Source organism: Mercenaria mercenaria, chromosome 17, assembly GCF_021730395.1.
Source record: "Mercenaria mercenaria strain notata chromosome 17, MADL_Memer_1, whole genome shotgun sequence".
Lineage (NCBI taxonomy): Eukaryota > Metazoa > Mollusca > Bivalvia > Venerida > Veneridae > Mercenaria > Mercenaria mercenaria.
This window is the reverse complement of record NC_069377.1, coordinates 14,756,820-14,779,950: the sequence shown is the minus strand read 5'-3', so window position 1 is coordinate 14,779,950 and position 23,131 is coordinate 14,756,820. Positions and strand designations below refer to the sequence as shown.

The 23,131-nt window shown below is 34.3% G+C and overlaps 3 protein-coding genes across 3 annotated transcripts; 1 reads left to right on the top strand and 2 right to left on the bottom strand.

Moving 5' to 3' along the window:
• Nucleotides 1-40: 40 nt before the first annotated feature.
• Nucleotides 41-9,451, bottom strand: LOC123537655 (uncharacterized). The gene is made up of 6 exons (XM_045321492.2): nucleotides 8,770-9,451; nucleotides 7,855-8,085; nucleotides 7,096-7,322; nucleotides 5,359-5,507; nucleotides 970-1,080; nucleotides 41-404 (listed from the first exon to the last, which is right to left on the bottom strand). The coding sequence occupies exons 1-6, from the start codon at nucleotides 9,077-9,079 to the stop codon at nucleotides 176-178; spliced, it is 1,257 nt and encodes a 418-aa protein (XP_045177427.2). The 5' UTR covers nucleotides 9,080-9,451; the 3' UTR covers nucleotides 41-175.
• Nucleotides 9,452-12,255: 2,804 nt separating this feature from the next.
• LOC123536818 (polypeptide N-acetylgalactosaminyltransferase 13-like) lies at nucleotides 12,256-15,257 on the top strand. The gene has a single exon (XM_045320279.2). It carries the CDS (start codon nucleotides 12,296-12,298, stop codon nucleotides 14,018-14,020), a length of 1,725 nt encoding a protein of 574 aa, XP_045176214.2. The 5' UTR covers nucleotides 12,256-12,295; the 3' UTR covers nucleotides 14,021-15,257.
• A 208-nt stretch (nucleotides 15,258-15,465) lies between these two features.
• Nucleotides 15,466-22,852, bottom strand: LOC123536992 (uncharacterized). Its single transcript, XM_045320523.2, has 5 exons — nucleotides 22,696-22,852; nucleotides 21,429-21,541; nucleotides 20,280-20,414; nucleotides 18,785-18,928; nucleotides 15,466-18,121 (listed from the first exon to the last, which is right to left on the bottom strand). Coding segments are annotated over exons 1-5 (414 nt in total). The 5' UTR covers nucleotides 22,698-22,852; the 3' UTR covers nucleotides 15,466-18,101.
• Between the last annotated feature and the right edge of the window lie 279 nt (nucleotides 22,853-23,131).

Below are 23,131 nucleotides of genomic sequence, written 5' to 3'. Positions count from 1 at the left end.
ACAAGTCAATCGTTACTATAAAACATACGGACATCAAATGTTTGTGTAAACAAACACCAGATTGATATTTTATTTATTTTACACACATTAATTTCAAAAAGAATTACGTAATTATAAAACATTTCACTGAGTTTGCCAGGCAAAGACAATGTACCACATATCATAATATCATCGGTTACATGTCAAGTCTATACACATACACTACTGACGTACTGTATGACGGTACAAACAACTCTAGTTTTCCATCCCCATCTACATCAGCACATGCTAGTTGTCCGACTGTTTCTCCACCAGTAGTTACAACAGTTGTCTGTGTATAATCCCAGTTTGTCTTGTCTTGACTCTTGGCTGTCAATATGTATGCACTCCCATTGTCATCTCCGGATAAAATAATGACAGGTTTGCTGCAAGCAAGAATAAAATTCAACAAGTACTGATGGTCAATATATGTCAAACCACAGCGTATGAAACAAACTAAAATTGATAATAGAATTATGTACTTGTAAAGAAAATAATGACACATGATAACTTTAGTGACAAATTTGTAATAAAATTCAGATATTGTATTTTAGACATATTTTTTCATGTTATAACAGCAATTTTTCATGTTATAACAACATTTTTGACGTTGCTACTAAACGGCTATTACAACATCTTTTGCGGAAATGTTGGTTGCAGTAAAAAATGAAATATATTTTGTAATTGTGGCATTTAGAAAACTTTCAAATGGAAACCAAAAATTGATCTGCCAAGATCTTAGCAGATTTAGTCAAAATGTAGAGATATAAAGTCAGTCAAAATCCAAAATTAAAAACAAAATGATTAATTTAAAAATGATTTAATAAAATTCAGATTCCAAACATATGCAATTTGATAAGGAAAAAATAAACACGGTCGTCTACTTGATGTATGTTTTACAAATACGACAGTTCTGACAATATAAGCAAAATCAACTAGTAAGTGGCTCACGTGTCATTGGAAACTCGTGCTGTAAATGACGATCCTGGGGCACCCTTCCCATTGCCCGTGCTAATTGGCATGTAACCAGTTCCAATTACATGCCGTATGAATTGTCCAGTCCTTAATAAACGTAAGATAACAAGGAAAATATAGATGCGAAATTATGCTAAAGGCAGTACAGAATAACTGTTGTAATGAAAACGCTGGCATAGAAGTTAGTTATAAATGTAGATAAAAAAGTTAAAGATGCGTTTTTGATCAAATAAATCACTCTTGCAATGTATCAAAATAACGCCATAGTGTTATCAAATGAATGTTAAACCCACCATTGACCAACATTTCAACATAGAAGTCTATCCGTAACAAAGATAATCAATTTTATAATCATGTACATTCTTGGTCACGTGGGTAGTTCCATGTTGGATGGTGAATAACACCACAGTAAGATTGCTGTTGATATTGATGATTATTAGTAAATGTGAAAAGTCGAAGATTATAAGAATCTTTCACTGGTTCACTGATTGAAAATATATGGCTCCATGGTAACTGTTAAGGCGGTAACGAGGCCCTTGCGAGTTGTCGCAAAAACAGGTACCCGACAGCGAGATATTTCCATCCGCATTCTTAACCAGTGACAGATTCTTTTTTCTTGCATACAGTATTATAAGAATGATAGAAAAGATAAATAAACTGAACGCTTTACTTTTAAGCACTCATACTGAAGAATTGTGCAAAAATCGATTCTATTATCTTTCCTTGTTTATTGAGATCAACGCTATACCTTGTTGTCTCCCTTCGACGGTTTAGCTAAATATCGATCGCTATCGGATATTTTTAGCGAGTGTTGCAGATCGGTATGGTTCGGCTATCTCCGCTTATCGTATCACGGGAGGTGCCGATCATAAAAAAAAAGGATTAAAGATTAGAGATCTACTGTAAAAACGTAGTGGGAAGGGTGATTTATTTTACACCAATTTTAAGTACTGGTAAAACAACAACAGCAAATACAGTCATCAACTTGGTTTAATTCTGTTTTTCAATAAAGTAAAATACGGAACGGAAAAAAGAAGACACTATGTTATTTAGTAATAGGCGAGCATAACATACATGTAGACGAAACTACTATTATCTTAAAAAATAGAAAGCAGGAAAAAGTTATAATTTTTAAAAGTACTTACAAACTTGACAATTTCATTTTCAGTTATTATAAATAGATGTGAAATGCGTTTTTTTTATCATTACATTCAATGGAGTGAAAAGTTAAGTAATTAATCAATTTATTGCGGAGTGAAAATTTAAGTAATAAATCAACTGATTGCATTTAATCATATTTAACTTGTCAAAATTAATTTTGCTATGTAATGAACATTTGAAAAACATATTGTCACACACTAATGAAAAATGAACAGAAAAACAAACTAGCAAACATACTTGACAATGTAAAAGGTATCTTTTTATGACACCAGAGCCTGTTAATTGGAAGTGTGACCTATTTGCCCCCGAGCCAGTCACTGTGTAATAAAGTATGTGCGAATTATAACTTCTCAAGGTTTCTCAAAGGGACTGACTTGAACTGATTTAATAAATGTCAGATTTTTAAAATAAAAAGTGAAAACCTAAGAACAAAACAAGCTCGTCATAGCAAAAAGTATTTTAGGAAAGATTTAGGATAATGTGACACTAAAGTAGTGTAAAGGTTATTCATAATAATTATCACGAATATTTTTACTAAATGAACAAGGGATTACAGATTTTTCATATCTTTTAGCGCGTGCTATACCTTCTTGAGATTAGCTGTGCATACATTAAGTTCAATTCAATTTCGATTTATTGCATAAATATAATGCCTACAGCAACTGAAAGCATTATATGATACAGGCCCGTGTCCAGGGTTTTTTTGGTGGGGGGCCCAACCTGGGGTGGGTTCGGGAGGGGTAACCCCATGCGGATGTCGAAATTTTTTTAAAATGGTACATGAAAAGATGCATTTTCCTGCTACCTGAAACACCTTTAAGGATGCATGAATGTATTATATATTTAAGGAAAAGTCTATTTTTTAATCATTTCATTAAGCCTTTTCAATGTATGTATGATTGTACAGTCACAGTGTATGGACTTCATTTTTCTGTATGATACCCAGGTCTCAGTGTATTGGCTCTGATATCAACCAAAATGATTTTATTACAGGAGCGTATGAATATATGCATTCATTCCTTGAATATACACATTCATTCCTAAATTACGGAACGAGAGTTATCATTCGTCCTTGAATGTTAGACGAGGTTTTCGAAACTCGGGGGAAATCCTGTCTGGCATGCAGGAAAGAATGAAAATTAGCCCATTTATTGCATATGCTACTAATTAGAGTTATAAATGTGAACTAAACTTAATCAGCTTATATAAACCGCGTGAAGCCGCCGATATCAATCATCTACAAACTAATCTATTTACCAAAAAAATATGATAAATTAACAAAATTCCGTTAACTTCCTCTTCTATTGCTGTTAAGTAAGGCTGACAAAAGAAACTAGAGTTCCAAGAGTACATACATTTACAAGAGGGTCATTATGACCCTATATCGCTCACCTGTTAAACTTGGCCTTGTTTCATGAAGATAGGGTCATAAATGTGGCCTCTACAGTGTTAACAAGCTTTGCCTTTGATTTGAGTGGTCACCTAGTTTTGACCCCACATGACTCAGTTTTTGACTTGGCATAGGAATCATCAAAATAAACATTATTACTAAGTTTCATGAAGACTGGGTCACAAATACGGCCTCTAGAGAGTTAACAAGCATTTCCTTTGTTTTGAGAGGGTGACCTAGTTTTTGACAGCACATGACCCGGTTTCGAACTTGGCCTAGGAATCATCAAGATGAACATTCAGACTAAGTTTCATGACGATAGGGATATAAATGTGGCCTCTACAGGTCAGAGAACTTACTGGGAATGAGGTAAGTATATACCTGGGAATAAGGTAACGTCTGTGCGTTCTGATTGGTTAGTCATGTAAACAAACCCAGGAAGTGATTATTTTTTCAAAATTGAAATTTTTTCACTGCATTTACAGTATTTTATCATACATTTTGACAAAATTTGCTACATTTTATGTGTATTGAAAAAAAGTTTTATCAAACGAATTTCTCGCACCATGTCAATGATGTAAACAGGGGGTCATCTCATTCACACGAAAATTACTTAAATAAAGTATCACTATTCATATGTTTTTCGTCCGATATTTTGGTAGAACTAAGATACTAGTAGTTCTTGAAAAACTTGTAATTAGATATACATGTTTCGATGTATGGAAGGCCGTACACGCCATAATGTTACAATGTAAGTCTATGGGAAAACAATTGGTGGTCTCTAACCTATAGTGTTAACAAGCTTTTCCTTTCATTTGATCAGGTGATCTAGTTTTTGATTCCATATGACCCAGTTTTGAACTTGGCATGGGAATTATCAAGACAAAAATTCTTACCAAGTTTCATGAAGATAGGATCATAAATATGACCTCTAGAATGTTAACAAGCATTTCCTTTTATTTGACCTGGTGACCTGGTTTTTGACAGCACAAAACCTAGTTTCGAACTTGGCCTAGGAACATATACAATAAAAAGAATGTAATACAGGGCTGTTGTGCCTTAAGGCGATTTGGCATACTAGATCGTTATTGGCTGTCAGGCTAAAGCCCACATGGGCCAGAACTTCTCATAGTATGCCAGTATCGCCTTAAGGCACACCAGCTCTGTATAGTTACCTCTAATTAATTAAACCGCATTTATTAAGTTTAAGCCGATCTACATAAAGAAATACATTTTAATCACGCTTTTCCCGTCGCAAAGTCCTTTCCGTGATATTTTCGAAAATGCCGTAGATACACTGGTTATTCGCCGTTTTTATGAACAATAATATCAACAGTTACTTCATCTTAAAATGATATTGTTATCTACGAACAATCACAAGCTAATCGTATTTTACAAAGACTATTTCCAAACAAACTGAGTTCTTTGTTTTCGTATTATATTTACATGCATAGACCAAAATGATATGATTTAACTAAATAAAAACTTAGAAAGAACGTTTTAGCATGAAAAACTAATAGAACATTGCCTGAAAACAATGTTACAATTGACAATGGAGTGACTTCAAAAAGTCCACCTAAATCAGCGTGAATGCAGTTTACCTTTCTAACATGTTTTCTACAAGTTTTAAGCAAAAAATGAGCGCATGTTCCCATGGTGCAATTTTGCATTGCCCAACAAAAACGTCTTTAATAGTTTATATTTTACGCCAGGAGTAACTTCAAAGATGATGTCACACAAGGGTTATTAAAACGCAGTTAAAGCAATAGGCCAATTATAAGCACAAACGTTTCTTGGATGTAGAAATAAAATACCTAAAGTCGTCTGGTATTTCATATACAAACACTGAACCATTGTTTCCATTGTTAGTGACAAGCAGATCAACCTTGCCGTCATTGTTGACGTCATCAAGTTTAACTTCAAATACAGCACCGATTGTAGCGTCTATAACTCTAGATTTTACCTGCAAAAAATAATAAAACGTATGTCAATCTGGATCAAAATAGAAATATTGCTTTATTATGTTCTTAAGTTGATTAGCAGTTATAGAAGGATATAGTGCGTTTTATTTGACCTGGCGGGGCGGAGTTAATCTCCGGCTTATGCAAATAATGGAAGTCTCAAAAAACGAGCAAAATAGGTAGAGCTACAGTGGTTACAATGTAAGGTAGACGGCCAGTGAATAAGAAATCAGGTTGCCGAATATACTACATATCCTGCACAATAATGCAGTGGACCGTCGCGAAACCACGCCCCGCCAGGTCGATTAAAATGGACTATAAACGTGGATAGGTTTCAAAGTGCTCTGACGACATTACTTGATCTGGCAGTTTAGTAGATCAAAGTTTTCAAACTTTATTCCTATAAAAGCATTCGCACTGTAAACATTCTTTTAAGCAGTAAATCTATATCTGCTAGCAAAGGCTGACACTTTAAGGTCTAGAATGAATAGTGCTTTTGTGATTTTTCGATGGACCAGCTGAATGACATTCTGTCATGAAAGCCTGAGTGGAATATGAACTTACAAAGCGAAAATTTTGTTGCAGATTTCAGTCCTTTAGGAACTAAGAGGGAAACATTAATTAAATGGAAATACTACCAGTCGGTACATTAGCTTCCTGGCAGATTGTGAAAATGTAACATGTTTACATTTGCATAACAATTGGCCGTGGTAAGACTTTATTATGTAAGGACATGGAATATTTATACAGTCTGAAAGTGCCCTGTCCTTCAACTTGGTTTAACATAACCAACATGTGATAAGATAAAGGTCATCATGTCATTTTTATCTTAAAGCTATAACTATTTTTCGGTTCTAAGTGAAGGCGGGTTCATTTATAGAGAAATGACAGTTTTCATTTAAAATGTATTGTTTTTATATATCCTCTAATTCCAATTAGTTTAGATTCCATATGCATGCTTACGAAAATACGGAAGATCAAATGTGTATTGTTTCAGTATTGAATTTGTTGAACGAATTGGGCTCAAGCGACATTTTTTTAATACAAGCGTCTGGCGAGCATATTTTTAAATCGAGCGAGTTCAATGACTTCCGTGCTGTAGTCACACGAATTTGGTATTTAATTTGTCATGCACACAATTAAATAACGTTTTTGGTATCTTGTAAAGCCTTAACGTATAGACGATTTATACTACTACAAATAATAATAATAATAACAATAAAAACAATAATAATGATAATAATAAACACTTTATTTTAACGAACTAATTTAACGAACTTATTTCGTTACTTAAGACAGAACATAAAAGTACAAAAAACAGATGCAAATATTGTTTTCAATGACGCCTTCAAACATGAAAGTAAAATATCCATATGAAATAATCGTATTGGTAATCATAACAACTATATTACATGTATAGTTTGAAAAACAATATAAAATTTTCATAGAAGTGACAGTTAAGTCATACCATCCAAAATTATAAGACAGACATAATAATGTCATTAATGTTAAAAACAAAAATTAATTAAGTTGTATTAGCTTTACATTTGTAAATAGATATTTTTTTAAAAAAAAAAAACACGAAATTACCGCTGATGTATTTGACCAAAGGCCTTTGCTATCCGTTGTCCAGTAGACAGACAGTGCCTTTGTGAAAAACTGTGCCACGACTATACAGTTTAAAGGACCGTCCGTAGAATTGAGAGTGGTATATTCGAAGAATATGTCTGGTCCTTCGCCGAGAACGTGAGTTTTCCATGGGAACGTTACGTCACCGTTAGGGTTCTCTAGCCATAAAAGCTCACTTGCCTTTGACCCTGGTATGGAGAAATGTAAATCTTTAATCTGTTCGTTCGTATGCTTCAAAAATCATGGGTTGATATCGCAAAAAAAGTGAAGGTGTTAGAAATGGACGCTCGTAGGATATGTATAAACACGTATACAGTGTATCGACATTCGTCTAGTTAGAACAGTTATTATAAGTGTGCATGATTGAAATTTGGAAAAGAGGTTTGGCTGATGTCATACGAAATTCCGTAAGTATTTATTAACCAATCAGTTGTTGTCTTATTCAAGAAATACGGCGTTTGTTAACATTACCATATATACTTTATGTTGCACGCTGGTGAAAATTGAGGTGTTAAGATGTGGTTATGTTCGTGATATTGAGGAGAATAGTGTATACAAAAAGTACATTTACAAAAATGTTAAAGACTGAAAACCTATAAGTTTCTGCATTTATCAAAAAATGACCTCAAATTAATCCAGAAAAATAACTCAGTAATGCCGTAACAAGATTCATCTTCAAACAAAAAAGAAAGAGAAGAGTACTGTGTTGTTTTTTATTACCAAAGATTGGCTCTCTAGCGTGGCATGTGACAGCATCCAGATCTCCATCCCCGTCCATATCATGCCATCGTACTCTATGGTAGAACCATTGCCCAGTAGAATCGTCGGTAATGGTATATGGACCGGCTGGTGTGTCACTTGATACATCAATCAATTTCAGACCACCATTCGTTTTGAATGGTAAAATAAAACCATACGGGACAATGACCATTCGTTTTCCAAAAACAGCATCTGCAAACAGAGTAAACTAATCATCTCTTGTGTATGTAAAGGTTTCCATGTATCTATGCTTTAAATTTCCTTTCCTAAGGGACAATAACTGAAAGTTAAAAGCTATAAATTTGCTGGTGGAACGAACATTTACCGTGTCTTAATTAATATACAAAAAAAAAAAGGCGTTTTATAAAAAGATTATTTAACATTGTTCTTCACATGGAATATATCTGAAAACGTATCTAGCTATCATCTTATACATGTACTCGTCTTTCGTCGCGTCCAGTATGTTTTTTCAGCTGTGTCCAAATAAATCTCAGTATTGTAGAGGTCGATGTAGATTAAAGAAAACATATAATTAATGACATTGCAATGTACAATACGGAATATATCTGGACACGTAACTAGCTGAAATATCACAATCGTCTTCCGCCGCGTCCAGCATGTTTTCAGCTTAATATTTATCCATATATATCTCCGAAATGTAGAGACCCATGTCGATTAAAGAAAACATTAAGCATAAAAGATAATATTGCTATGTACAATTCTGATCATATCTGGACAGGTATCTAGCTGAAATATCATCTCAGACTCGTCTTTTGTCGCATCCAGTATATTTTTCAGCTAAATACTTGTCCACACATAGCTCCGTATTGTACAGAACGATGCTGACAAAACGAATTGTTAAACATATTTACGTACCTGGAACCCCTGCTGCTTCATTCGGCCATGTCGCTTGTGTAGTCAAAATTTCCGGCTTTATTCCGGACACGCTGGACATATACTGACCAACACCTTTCACTAATTGTACGGTATCAGTCGCAAATGGAATTGCGCTGAATGCTGACACTACAAAATCATATTTATTTTTTGGATCCGCACCGTTTGGATTTTCATACAAAGTGACAAAAGCTGCATTTGAAACCTTAAATGACCCTAAACTAGTGATATTAACACTGTTTACGATTACAGGCACAATAAGACATATACTTATTTTAAATCTTAAATACATGTTCAGTTATATATACTTTCCATACAAAACTGCTTTTAGAATGCCTACTAAGTATTAAACGGACTAATAAACTGACATTTTGAATGTACATGTATCATATAATTTGGAATAGATAAGAGTAGAACCTTTATTATAGAGGATTACAGACAGCCAGAAATTAGACCTCTTCCGAAGTACTAATATGTTCTAACATTCCATAATTTCACAAATCTTTATTCTAAGCCTAGAAATCTTCGCTTACAAAATGTACAAAGGGATTTTGTGTAGACCAGTTATGTTACCAAGCTGTTGAACTACGTGTAACATCCGCTGTATCAAGCTAATTTAAGCCTATAAAGAATAAATAGGCCATGGTGACCAATCTAGAATCAAGAAGGTCTAAGCTTTTAATTTGTTATCTTCATATCTATATTTACATAAAATCAGGTCAAACTTCGTTTTAACCTGCAAGTTTGAAAAATGAAAAATTATGTGAATTGATTTTCAGTACTTCATCAGATGATATGTTTTATTAAATGTATTTTATGTCTGTACCATATTTGTAAAAGTTTTTGCAATAACACAAAAGCAAATTTTGTAATGCCTATTTGTGAGTATTTGAAATGCCATATTGGTATGGTTTGAAAGCATCCCTTTAAAACATGATTTTAACAAACACACAAACTGTACTTTCTCCTTTAATTTCTCTACCGACTATATCATAGGTATTATATATCATTTAAAAGACCTCTGGCGTGATAACAAACTGTTTTTTCTAAATATCTCGATTAAAGGGTCTAACCCACATATTTAAAGCGGGAAAAGTCTGTAAAATTACAAAAAAAAATGAGTTCACTGACAGTGACTAGTGTAACAAACTTATTTTTGCAAAATACTTTTATAAATAACCAGATATATTGTACAGAAGGTAGCAAACCGTTGCAACGCTTTTTATTTGAAATCATATACCTCTTACATTTTTACTAATATCAAACACTTATTTTTTTGGTGTCATGTATACATTCGTTTCCAAACTTGGTGGAAATGAACATGTTGAAAAATCCCACCCAAACTGTGAGCTAGTAGCTTTTGTAAAATTTCTAAAAGTTTAACTTTCCATAAAATCGACATTATTAACTCTTAGCTGCTGGCAGCAAGTGATTATACCTTTGCGAACAGTGCAGACCAAGATCAGCCTACACGTCCATGCAGTCTGATCATGGTATGCACTGTTCGCTATTCAGTAAGTATAAATATTCAGTGAACACCCCTTCAAATAATAAATGGTATTGTCTAAATTGAATGATGTACCACTCCATTTTTAAAAATTTAGCGGACTAAAGGTTAAAGATGTTTCTTAAATTTAAAAAGATCATTCTACCACATTCAGAGACTACTTGTATCTGAAATTTCAGTCGGGGAAAACCTGTCGCGAAGGATCAAAATCGCATCAGCTTGCTTTTCCACCGATGGAAGTTCCTGCTTGAATGCGGTTTTAAAGCTACTCGCCCACAGCTGGGAGTATTGTTTTTCATTTCTACCAAGTTTGGCACAGAATGTATAAGAAGACTGGCGTCAGTCGTTAGAGTCCTTGATATAAATATCTAAGCCATGAAATCCTCTTTAATAGCACTTTCTGAAGGAGAAAACACAATCTCTTATCTCTGCCTCTAACGACTGTTTAGATGAACCTAGAGAGAAAAAGAGGTTTCTGAGAAAATGTCAGAGTCGGTATCGTCAGAAATAAACATCATTAATGAAAAATGACAAAGCGAGAGAAATAAGTAGAACGGTTTATTCCCTACTGTACAATATTTTTGGTAATTTATTAGAATATCTTGCAACAATTATACGTCAAAGAGTTTGTATCATTGGTCATTTTCATAATATCCACCTTTCATGAATTTTCGAGAAAGAAAAAAACCGCATTTGGAATTTGAACGGGTCGCTTTAAATAAAATGATGAATGACACTTGGTTAGTACAATATCTGCATGGTGGAAATAGCAGTATTTCCATAATAACTGATGTTGTTAATCCAACAGCAATAATTATCGTAATACCATAATAATTTTTAATATGCACCATCTGCTTCCTCAATTGATTTCCCATTGACAAAAAGAACACCCCTTCAAATAATAAATGGTGTCACCCAAATTTATTGATGGACCAGTCCATTATTTTTGTTTCTAAAATTTAACAGGATCAGTCTATCACATGCAGAGGTGTTTAGAATGGTACATTACTTCTGGATGTTGCAATCAGGAAAATACCTCTGCCGCGAAGGATCAAAATCGCATCAGCTTGCTTTTCCACAGATGGAGTTTTCTGCTGGAATGCGGTTTTAAAGCTACTCGTCCACAGCTGGAGTGATTTTGTTTTCATTTCTACCAAGTCTGGCACAGAATGTATAAGAAGACTTGTGTCAGCCGTTAGAGTCCTAAAATCAAATATCTCAGCCATAAAATTCTCTTTAATAGCAATTTCTGAGTTGAAAAAATAAAATAGAATCTCTTATCTCTGACTGTAACGACTGTTTAGATGAAAATAGGGAGAAAGGAGTTTTCTGAGAAAATGTCAGTGCCGGTACATTCAGAAATAAATATTATTACAGATTTCTTTATCAATGAAAAATGGTAAAGGGAGTGAAAACAAGTGCGGTTTATTTCCTTCTGTACAATTCTTAGATTAGAAACAACAAAATCTTCGCAAGACCGTGAAAAACGTGCCTAATATAACACTGCAATTAAGATTTATAAAGATACGTTTGTTACTTCTTTGGGTAAACACATATTTGCCGTTATATGAAAATGAAGAAATATGTCAAAATTTTATTATTTTTTTCTAACGCCCTTCAAAATGGACACTTAGAATAATACATTATCCATATTTGTTTTTCGAATGTACCTTACTTAATAACGACATCTTTAGATGAGAGGTTAGATGCCATATTGATTTTTTTTTCACGTAAAGGTCTTTGAATCTGTTCCGTAGAAATTAATTTAAACATCTACTTTGAGAGCAGAACATTGAGAACAGCAGTTGTCTTATACCGATTGTCAGTATGCCGCGGGCAGGTTTATGCAAAGGTAAAAGTATGTTGTTAATCCAACAGCAATAATTATCATAATACTTCAATAAATTTATATAAAATATATACCATCTGCTTCCTCTATTGATTTCCCAGTGACAAAAAGAACAAGATACAAAGATATCTACACTGAATTTGGTAACAGTTATGGGAGGAAATTTCACTGTTAAATTGGCTGTGTCTGTATATCTAGCTTTAGTGGTTTTACTGATTTTTCGAATTGGACAAGGCAACCGAAATAAAAGACATACCACCGAAGCAAGTGACATGAAAACAAAACAATTACAGGGATATACTGGAACACGGTTGCCGCGCATTAGACAGGAAACTGAAATCAAGCGCATGCCAAATTACTTTGGTCCAGGTGCAAAAGGCGAAAGAATATCAATTCCACGTGATGTTACCAAGAAGTATGAATCATCTAAAAACAAATCTTTGCTTTATGGTGTTAACAACTTTATAAGCGACATGATAGGAATTAAAAGAATACTTCCAGATAAAAGACCAGAGAAATGCAAGGAGATAGAGTACCCGTCTGACCTACCGGAAGTCAGTATTGTCATCGTATTTCGCGAGGAACCAATCGCAAGTTTATTGAGGACAATATACAGTGTGCTTGAAACTTCACCTGATCATCTCATTAAGGAAATAATTTTAGTCGACGACGGGTCCCAAGATATTTACTTTAAAGCTGCAGTAAACGTTCATGTCGCAAATGTAGAGAAATTAAAGCTTTTAACAAATAATCAGACGCTTGGATTAATGCGGGCAAGACAAAGAGGTATAGAAGCGACCCAAAGTAAATATTTTATTGTCTTAGATGGACACATAGAAGTGACTCCTCGGTGGTTAGAGCCTTTACTATACCGACTGGTTCAGGAACCAAACGCTTTGTTGACGTCACATATCGGAAATATGGATCGTGAAACATTTCAATTACAAATCATGGCAAAAAATGATATTGCTTTTATGTTCTTTGATCAGATAACTTTAAATGAGTTATGGGTACATTACTCTGACAACTTCCGGTTGAGTAGGAATGGCAGCGTATCACCAATACCATATGGCATTGTGCCTGGTATGATGACGGCCATGAGAAAGGACTTCTTCCTTCGACTCGGTGGGTTTGATCCTGGCATGGAGATCTGGGGAATTGAGCATATGGAGTTGTCAGTAAAAGTATGGCTATGCGATGGACTGGTAGAAATGGTTCCTTGTTCTATAATAGGTCATGTATATAGACAAACACCATGGCAATCCTTCCATCCAAACGCGCCATATATAGCAAAGAATATGTTGCGTTTCGCACATGTTTGGATGGATGGAGACCTTCAGAAGTTGGCTTTACAGCTCCAGCACAAGTCTAATTTAAGTGCTTGGCCTGATCCCGGTGATCTTCAAGATCGACACAGGATACGCCGAGAAAATAATTGCAAACCATATCAATACTACATTGATAAAATTCGGCAACTGACGAACACATACATCCCAAAGAGTCCTCGCATAGTGGGTGTTGTAAGAAACGTTAAGACTAAGGCGTGTCTTGACCATGCTGTCATTGATGAAAAATTCCTTTTAATAAGTTATGCATGCTCTGGAAACAATAATCAGTTTTTCGTTTTAACTGAAGGATTTAATATTCGAGTGGAACGGTCGTGGCTTACAGTTAAACCGGGAACTTTGATTCTAAATCTATTGCGAGACATACAAGATTGGTCAGGGCCTGAATTTAAATGGAACTTTGAACAAAATGGAACTATCAAGCATTTATTAACAGAAAAATGTTTGACAGCCAGTGAAACGTCGAATGTTACTCTAGAAGAATGTACAGATTCTCCCTATCAAGTATGGCAATGGCCAGTGAAGCAATGACTAAAAGCTAAAACTACATGACTAAACTCTCTGTTTTATTCCCATTTATTTGATAGCGACTATTTAAGTGGAATTTCCAAAGAGTTTTAAATATTTTTAAGAAATACATCTTCATTTGTCATTAAATGTGGACAATATTTATCAAAACGCTAATGTGTTGTTTACATCATGCTCAAAAGCTCTGAACCACGTTAGTAACGCAATAAAAATTAGTTCGTTCAATATTAACAGAAGAACCACTACATGACTTTTTTCATTTCGTAGCTAACCTCGGATAATCGTCATCAGTAATCAGTTGTTATCGATGACATTTGTTCATGCAATTACATGTAATTAGTACTGACTACGACAGAGAACAATTTGTTATTATAATTACTTTCTGAGTTATATTCATCAGATTTGTTACAAGGAAGGGTCACCATTCAGTATCGTGTCGAGAGTTTTCATCGCAAAAGTGCGTCGGAGTTGCCTGAAATCTTTGGTAATTGCCTATTTGATTTTGATATATTCGCTTGTGATTGGAAAGAGAATCATATATAGTGACGTAACTGAAAACGTGTGTACATGTTTGAATTCTTTTTGCATATTTCTTAATCAATCTTTACCTCAAATTTCATTAGAGGTTTATTAGATCCAAATTTGGTATCTGAAAATGAAAAAAAAATGTCTGCGTATAGATTTTGTAATGTCTAATTATATTAACAGTACTATGCATTAGGTTTAAAATAGAACACACTTAATACATGCAGGGCTTGTACAACCACTTGAAAAACTGGAAGACGCGATGTATTTAATAATCGACTTGCACTGCGTGACATTAAATTATGAATGAAACTCTTCCTACAATAATAATTATATACATTTACAATAAATACAATACAAATACAATGAAATATTTTTGTGAAAGAGGGGTATTGAATATCTTTAAGATACGATTCTAATTCGTAATTCTTGTAAGTAACTTTTAAAAATCGTTGTTTGTCAGTCTCGTCACTAAATGACTTAAAACTAAGTCAATGTTCTGTAGCTCAGTTTATTAAATGCGTACGGACAAGGGAAGATAAATTGACATTGAAGATAAATTGGCATACTTTTAACGTAAAATTGCTTTTTGGAGGAATGAGGAAAATGTAGAACAAGTACAGATAGGAAGTAAATAATCGTCACAACTTGATGTTTTCAGTTTCCGCGGCAGAGTGGTTAAAGTTGCCGACTTCAAATTTATTGTCGCTAACCGTTTTTGGTCCGATACCTCGCTTAGCTTAGTCGCTTAGTCTTCTGTGTGAGGAAACAATTCAGCTGGCTTACGAAATGTCAATGATTCTACCCAGGCGCCCGCCCTTTCTTGAAATATTGACCTGTGACATTACAACCAAACACAAAATAGAATGACGACTTTCGTCAAATAAAATCGCGTTCTGGTGATAAAAGGACAAGAAACCATGTACATTTCCATACATTTATTTCTTTGTGTATGATATAAAAGATATATTGACTATAACAAATACTGATAACGAATAGCATAAAATGCAGTAGGGACTAGGTTTCTTAACGTTCAAATTTAGAAATACACCAATACGTGTTCTACATATATATGTACATTATTGAAACTTCATCCATCAACATTCATCAACATTCATGCAATTGGCATATTAACAGTAACTGACAAATCTAAAATCACTCATGATCAGGGTATACTAAAACTGTTTAAATATTAATCCGCGTTTGACGTCTTGGAGTTAAGAATAGCAAATATTCAGGTTGCCATAACTTTGTTGATAAAAAAAAGTAACTATTCAATCGAAAATTTTCAGAACTGTCTTCAACAGCAGAATGCATTTTCATGGGCTGCTTTAAACAACTACAGAGCAAAATAAAAATTAAGCATTTTATAGTTTTAAGTTTAAATGTTCACGAATACGGGTCTTTTTGTATAGATGGAAGCCGAAGACCACGTTATCACTTATTCTCTTTTTCAAACATACATAAAATTAACAATATTTCAGATATATAAACGTACAATATGTAAGCAAGCTTACCACTTACATAAATGGTGTAATTCATGATCAAGACGTTTGTATAAAAGTTATGTTTTATGGGAAAATATGTAAAATCTCCAGAAAAAAATATGAGGTATGTTTTATTTATCACATGTTTGACGTCGCGGGAGTGTAATAAAGCCATGAAATAAAAATGATAATACACTAGTGTAATAAAGCTTTGACGCCGACGTCGTTTATAGTATCGGAGACGTTGGTCAAATTGACTTGTATGTATAGTGAAAGAAAGTAGAATTTTAGAGGTTTCGACAGGAAAGGCTAACATGTGATAAAAAGAATATTACATTTGTGACTTTCCACATTGAATCTATTAAACTCGTTGAATAAAATTGATAAAATGCTCGGCAGAGCCTCGCATTTTATCATTTAATTCAACCCGTTTAATAAATTCAATATGAAAAGACACTCATGTAATATCCTCTATATAAGCAAGTGTATAAATATATCTATAGATAAATATTAGGATGAACTAGATTCTATAGGAAACTGGAAAGCATTTCATGCAAGTGTAATTCATTGAAATGACTTAACAAAATTTACACATCAATCTGTTTTGTTCAGTATGCTTATTAGTTGTATAAATATTTAAAAAAAAACACCTGAGAGTCAATCTATAAATAAATTTTGTGCAAAGAAAACCACAGAAATTTTATACATAGAAAAGTAGGCAAACTATATGTTATTGGCTAATAAAAGTTGTTGTTGATAATGACTTCAATGAGGATTCTAATAATTAGTTAACAACAGTCTAGAAAAAACAGTCATGCTTAAATCCTACTACCAGACGCACACAAACCTCTTTACCTGAGGTTACAAACCTTGACACAAGTTCGGAAGATCAAAATAAAATACTAAAATAATAATTTCAAGAATTCAATGTCATAAAAAACCTGACCTTAAATGAATGAGAGTCAGCTTAGATCTTACCACTGTAAATTTATTTTTAAATATGTAAATTCTACAATATCTAACACTGTTTTATCATTCTCACTCTTGAGTCACAAAATAAGTGACATGCATCCGAACTATCACACTACATTGAATGAACACAAAGGATATACATGCAAAATGTACACAAAGTAAACACACAAAATCATTAATGTACATACAGAATGAACACAGAATGTACTTACATAAGGTACACACATAATGTATGCCTACACAATGTATACAAAATGTACACACCGAATGTACACATACAATTAAGATAAAATGTAGCTGTACATACATAAGGTACGCACACATAATGTACAGACAAAATTAACGAGAATTTACACATAGAATGTTATGAAGTACACACACATAACCTACACACAGAATGAACGTACAAAACACTGAATGTACGCACAGAATGTACACCGAATGAACACAGAATGTAAACAAAGCGAACACATAATATATACAGAAAATACATACAAAATGTACACAAAATGTGTAGACGACTAGCTTTCTCACACTTTTGTGACTAGAAACTAAATATTACTACAAAAATATTGTCTGTTTCAGTCTGTATACTAGAAACAGGCTTGAATACTTCTGATAATAAGTGTACATACATGGCATACTACAAATATAAATACACTGAAGAAGTCTTAGTAGTTAGTAAAAAAGATTTGTTTATTTTAGAATTTTAGAACTTTTCATCTACGCAAATCGGATTTTTGCAGTTGTACTTGTGAAAACATTCCAGCCCTCACTCTTGCATGGCAATAAATAAATGAGCCGTGCCGTGGGAAAACCAACATGGTGGGTGTGCGACCAGCATGGATCCAGACCAGCCTGCGCATCCGCGCAGTCTTGTCAGGATCCATGCTGTTCGCTAACAGTTTCTCCAACTCCAATAGGCTTTAAAAGCGAACAGCATGGAGCCTGACCAGACTGCGCTGATGCGCAGGCTGGTCTGGATCCATGCTGGTCGCACACCCACTATGTTGGTTTTCCCATGGCACGGCTAAAATGTCTTGTAAAATGGTACGGACTAGAAATGATGAGTATATTGGTGGCTCTAACGGCGTTGTGTGCTAGATGACTTTCAAAGCATCTGAAATAGAAGTTCATATAGGAAAGTATTTTATAAGTATAAATGTGTTTCAACTCAAATAAAGATAAAAATGACTGAAAATTCAAACTAATGTAATATAACAGGTATACTTGGTGACACGACAAAAACATGTATATAGCTTTTGTCGTGAATGAAATATAGAACATATATTCAAAGCAGAAATTAAATGAGACTTCATATATACACCAGCTTTTCTGTAACTAAACATTACGTTTGAAAGCATCAGTTTGATTTTTTATATCGAACATAAGTTTGAAAGAGAATTTTAGATGTTTACGATCGTGGTTGGTGAAGGAAAAGAAAGCATGTCCCAACCATTCGCAATGCCGTCAATACATGTAGATTCAAAATTGTTCCTTTTTTTTAAATATTGTAATTTAACTGCGACACTGTCGATACGTGGTGCATAGGGATCGTCCAATAAAGAAGGCTTTTGCAAATGTCAGAATTATGATAAACAAGTTCATCGTAATAGCGCTTGGATATTGTTTACGTAACCGCGCTCAATCGTAAACATATAAATTACGCCGAGTTCGTACTCGCTCTTGTACATATACATGGCGTCTCAACACCTTTTTTGTCAAGAAATGGAATGATATAATAAAAAAATAATCTTTCGAGAATGCAAAAATGTATACTTACAGAGTACAACAACAGTTATTATGGCTAAAACGACAACTACCACACAGACAATACAACATGTTAGTTTCCAGTTCCTTCTCTGTGTTTGTTTCCTTAAGTCTACAGCACTGTCCTTAAACCTGGTACTTGTCACAGCCAAACTTTCTGAAAGTATTTAAGAACATTATTGCCAGCATGGGAATTAGCGCATTCAAATGTACTAAGGGTATAATGTACTCGCAATCTGACTAAAGTACATCTCCTATTACGCTACGCATAGGATCTGAGAACGACCTATTCATAGCCTCGTTCTGACGACCCTTTCGCTAGCCAATCAGAGCTTAACTTACAACATTTTGTAAATCTACCTGTAGCCTTGACATTTGATATTTATAATTCTCATGTCATAATGTGTCAGATGGCCGGTTAGCTCAATCGGTAGGCCACTTGCTTTGTAAGCGAGAGGTCCCGGGTTCGAGCTGTGGAATAACTCCACATTTTTCTTACTCTATTACATTTATAATTATAAACGTGTTATAAAAGTCTAATAATTTTGGTTTTACGTCACAACTACACAATTCAAGTCAAATGGTTCGTATTTAAAAAAAGTTAAACAGTGTGACATCTATAAAATGTAGTTATCATCTATTCCACCAAAGCCGCAATTGGGTCCTAACGGAATTTCGACTTTAATTTGCAAGATTCTGGTATGATTTGCACGAAGTTATAAATGTCTTCAAGTGTGGTAGTATAAACGTTTTGAACTCTAAAAGATATCTTTAATAATGTTAACTTCAGTGACCGAAATATGTTTCCTCTGTGTTAAATTATGGTCCATGAAACGTTTCAAAAATATTTTAACCATTTTTAACACATAATATAAAACTTTAAAACGTTCTGATGCCTGAAACTGCCGACATTCACGATGCAAAATGCCCAATCAAAAATATTCTTCACGAAAAATTCAAAACCATTCAAAATATTTTGAAGATTTTAAGTGAACTAGAGCTACTTTTGAGAAAAGCGCATGTCTCCCACAACTGCCTAATCATCTAGATTGGCATTTTTTCTCCATTATGTATCCGAGTCAACCAAGCACCAAAACCTGTATCACTGGCATCAGTATTTTCAATTCAATGGCCTGGGCCGATTTGGCTAGTTATCGATTGGCAAACATATTTTGTTCAAGTTTGGTGAAGATCGTATGAGAAATGTTCGACTTAGATTCTAAAAGTGCGGACAAGATTTATGACAGACACATACACAGACAGGAGTAAATCACAGTGATGTGGGAGATATAATAAAATCTTATTACCACCCTTTGAGTTCTTTAAAACCATGTATACCATAAATGGTAAAGAAATATGGGAAAAACCTTTTACGAAACAGATTTATCAAACAGTAATCTGACAAAGTTTTATTACCAAACAATGTCACTGGATTAACCACCAGTCTGCAGGTCAGTACAAATAATCAGATAATAGTTACTATACAAAAGGAACGGGGAATTATATACCTGTTCTATCGGAAAGGTCTTGAGCTTTCTCGCCCCTTTCAATAACTTTCTCAATATTATCTTTCATGATGCTCTTCACTTCATTTACCTGACCTTTCAATATGGCTATCTTATCCTCGGACTGAAGGCCGGTAACTGGAAAAAAATATCATATGTTTTATTATATATGTTTGGTTTAATTTGGGTTTTACGGTGTGCCAACATAATACTGGTTACATGGTGACAAAGTGGACTAAACATTCTGGTTCAACACCGCACTTACTTTCGATATATGTAGTACATGACGTACTGTTTGCTTATTACATACGAGTTTAATGTCACTTTGATACGGGTGTACGCACTTCATCGTCATTTTTCAACCGTTTTTTTTTTTTTTAATTATGTAAAGGCATTATCTTGTTAGTGACCAACCAGTACTAGTTCGGTCCGTGAGGAGTTAAAACCTTTCCCTACTAAAATAAAAGGTGGAAGACGAATGGCCTCTTATAAAATCTCCACAAACAGCATTCGCTTCACTCGTATATCAACCTCAATCGCATCATCAAGTTTGTTCGGGTTGTGCTTTCTCTATAGACCTTTGCAAAAATATTACTACTTAAGGTTTATTTGATGTTTTTTTCCTTTGACGAGCGGACTCTGGGGAGCTCACAAAGACTGGACGAGTACCTGTCTTATGTTGACGCCATTGTCTACGATCTCCACACAGGAAAGCGAATTTACTTCGAGGTTAAGGTAAATGCACAAATTTGACCTATCTGTATATCATATAAAGAAATAATATAATATAATGAATAATGAATTTTATTATAATGATACACTGAGTATCTCCTCTTTATGTAATCGAACTGGCGCAGTATGCACTTGATGTGGTTGTATAACCACTTTCTGTGAAGAAGAAATCATTTTATATAATGACATAAGACATTACCTACTTCACTTCAGAACATTAACATACTTTATTAAGAACAATCAACTTTATATACATATAGGACTCTCAATATAAAGTAAAACCATTATAACCATTATATAAAAATTGGTGTCCACTTATCATAAATAAGTATCAACATTATATTACGGCATTTCTAATTATATGACAGCTAAGGCTTTCCATACTTTTCCATATCTATACAATATGGAAGCTACTCGTACCTGGCTGCGGGCTTGCACCTGGCCGTGGGCTTGGACTCCGTTCGTCTGTAACTTGTACAGATCCATAATTTCTGCTATCTTTATTCCTTACAGCTCCGCGTCTGCTAAATGACCTTGAAATATACAAGTAAAAATGTGAAATAGTTTAACTTTGTTTATGCACTGAAAAGGTCGCCGAGCACAAATTTCAAAAACTTTGTAAATTACAAAAATGTAATTACGCCTGAATATCTGAAATGCAAAAGCAAAATCAGATCGCTACTTCTCGCGAGGACCACAACATCTTCATTTTTGGGGTATATGGTCAGGGCAAACTGTGGAGATTTTGAGGTATTTCAACGAAAAGGTAATTGTTTTAAGAACTGCTATAATGCCGGTTAAATTATAAAGAACTTCTACATTTATGAAATTTAGTCCAAGCATACCCATAATGTCATTTCTGTTGTCTTTACAAGTAAGAATTTAACTTATAATCTAACGTGTATGCATGGCGGAGCGACGGACACTAAAACTTTTAGGGTGTAGGGCCTATATTCCCAGACAGACCATGGTTGCCATGATGTCAAATCTGCGCGGTCAGTGTGGTACAAAGCAAAAGCTCAAGTTCTTAAGCTGCAATATGTTGTGCAGAAAGGAAGAGATGGTAAGGTTAAAAACTGTGGTCAGTATCGATGCAGTCAACCGGAGGTTGATTCAGCATCTGCTACTCGAGATGTCAATATTATATGCCCTTGTCAAGGGCTGCTCCAAGGAGTCGGAGTGCACCCCCACCCCCACCCAAATTGGAAAGATGACATAATCTCAAATATTCATGCTCAATATGTCAGACTGCACCATATTAGCCTTACTAATTTGGCTTATCAGGATGACTTATTTTATTATATGATATTTTATAGTTGTCCTCTAGCGGGACAGCTGTCCCAAAACGTCTTATTATTTGGACTAGCACCATATGAGGTATACTTGCAAAAGAAATCCCAAGAGTGGTCATGCCTCCGGCCAGAACCTCCCTCCCCCTCCAATCTAACTCCCGGATCTGTCCTTGCTTGTAATTATGTCATGTTGTATGAAATGATTATAAAGTTTGTAGTCATCATCAACCCACGTTTTAGATACTTTCTGTTGCAAAAATATCGGTCAGGAAAGGATCATAGATTTAGAAATCTATATATATATATATATATATAATAAATGCAAAGAGAGAAAGAGAATTTTAAGACAGTCAGCGAGACAGAAGTAAACTTTAAAAACTATTTTCATGAATTACATTGTTTCTCCTAATCCATAACAACTTTAAATAAAATGTCGATATTGTCCTTTGAACACTGGATGACTTGTCAGAAGATCGAATACAATTCGGCATATATATCCGCCTGATCTACTTTCACTTCCGTGTAGGGTCAAAGGTCAAAACATTGTACCCTCACATGTACACTATCATAAAGTAGTCAACTATGTCGTCAAGTATACCTATTACGCATCTTAAATCAACCTGAACTTCTGATTAATTTTAAGTAAACATTATCAAATGGATTTACTAAAGACTTACTCATGAATTAATCTAACAAAGTTAATGAATTCAATAGTCTCTGTTCATACTATATAACACGGAGTACTGCCTGTATTTAAAACCGAGTCTTTCTTTTATTTAACGCCGGTCCTTTTCCTTATCCTTGTTAACGCTCCAAATACATGGATTTCAA

Excerpts from the sequence above, each read along its gene's own strand:
- LOC123536818 (XM_045320279.2), top strand. The coding sequence starts at position 12,296 with ATGGGAGGAAATTTCACTGTTAAATTGGCTGTGTCTGTATATCTAGCT.
- LOC123537655 (XM_045321492.2), bottom strand. The coding sequence starts at position 9,079 with ATGTATTTAAGATTTAAAATAAGTATATGTCTTATTGTGCCTGTAATC. Across the intron at positions 8,086-8,769 it reads TGAAGCAGCAGGGGTTCCAG|ATGCTGTTTTTGGAAAACGA; the intron begins GTACGTAAATAT and ends CTCTGTTTGCAG. Across the intron at positions 7,323-7,854 it reads CGCTAGAGAGCCAATCTTTG|GGTCAAAGGCAAGTGAGCTT; the intron begins GTAATAAAAAAC and ends TCTCCATACCAG.
- LOC123536992 (XM_045320523.2), bottom strand. Across the intron at positions 20,415-21,428 it reads AGGTGCAAGCCCGCAGCCAG|TTACCGGCCTTCAGTCCGAG; the intron begins GTACGAGTAGCT and ends ATTTTTTTCCAG. Across the intron at positions 18,122-18,784 it reads AATAACTGTTGTTGTACTCT|ATGCTTTGAAAGTCATCTAG; the intron begins GTAAGTATACAT and ends CTTCTATTTCAG.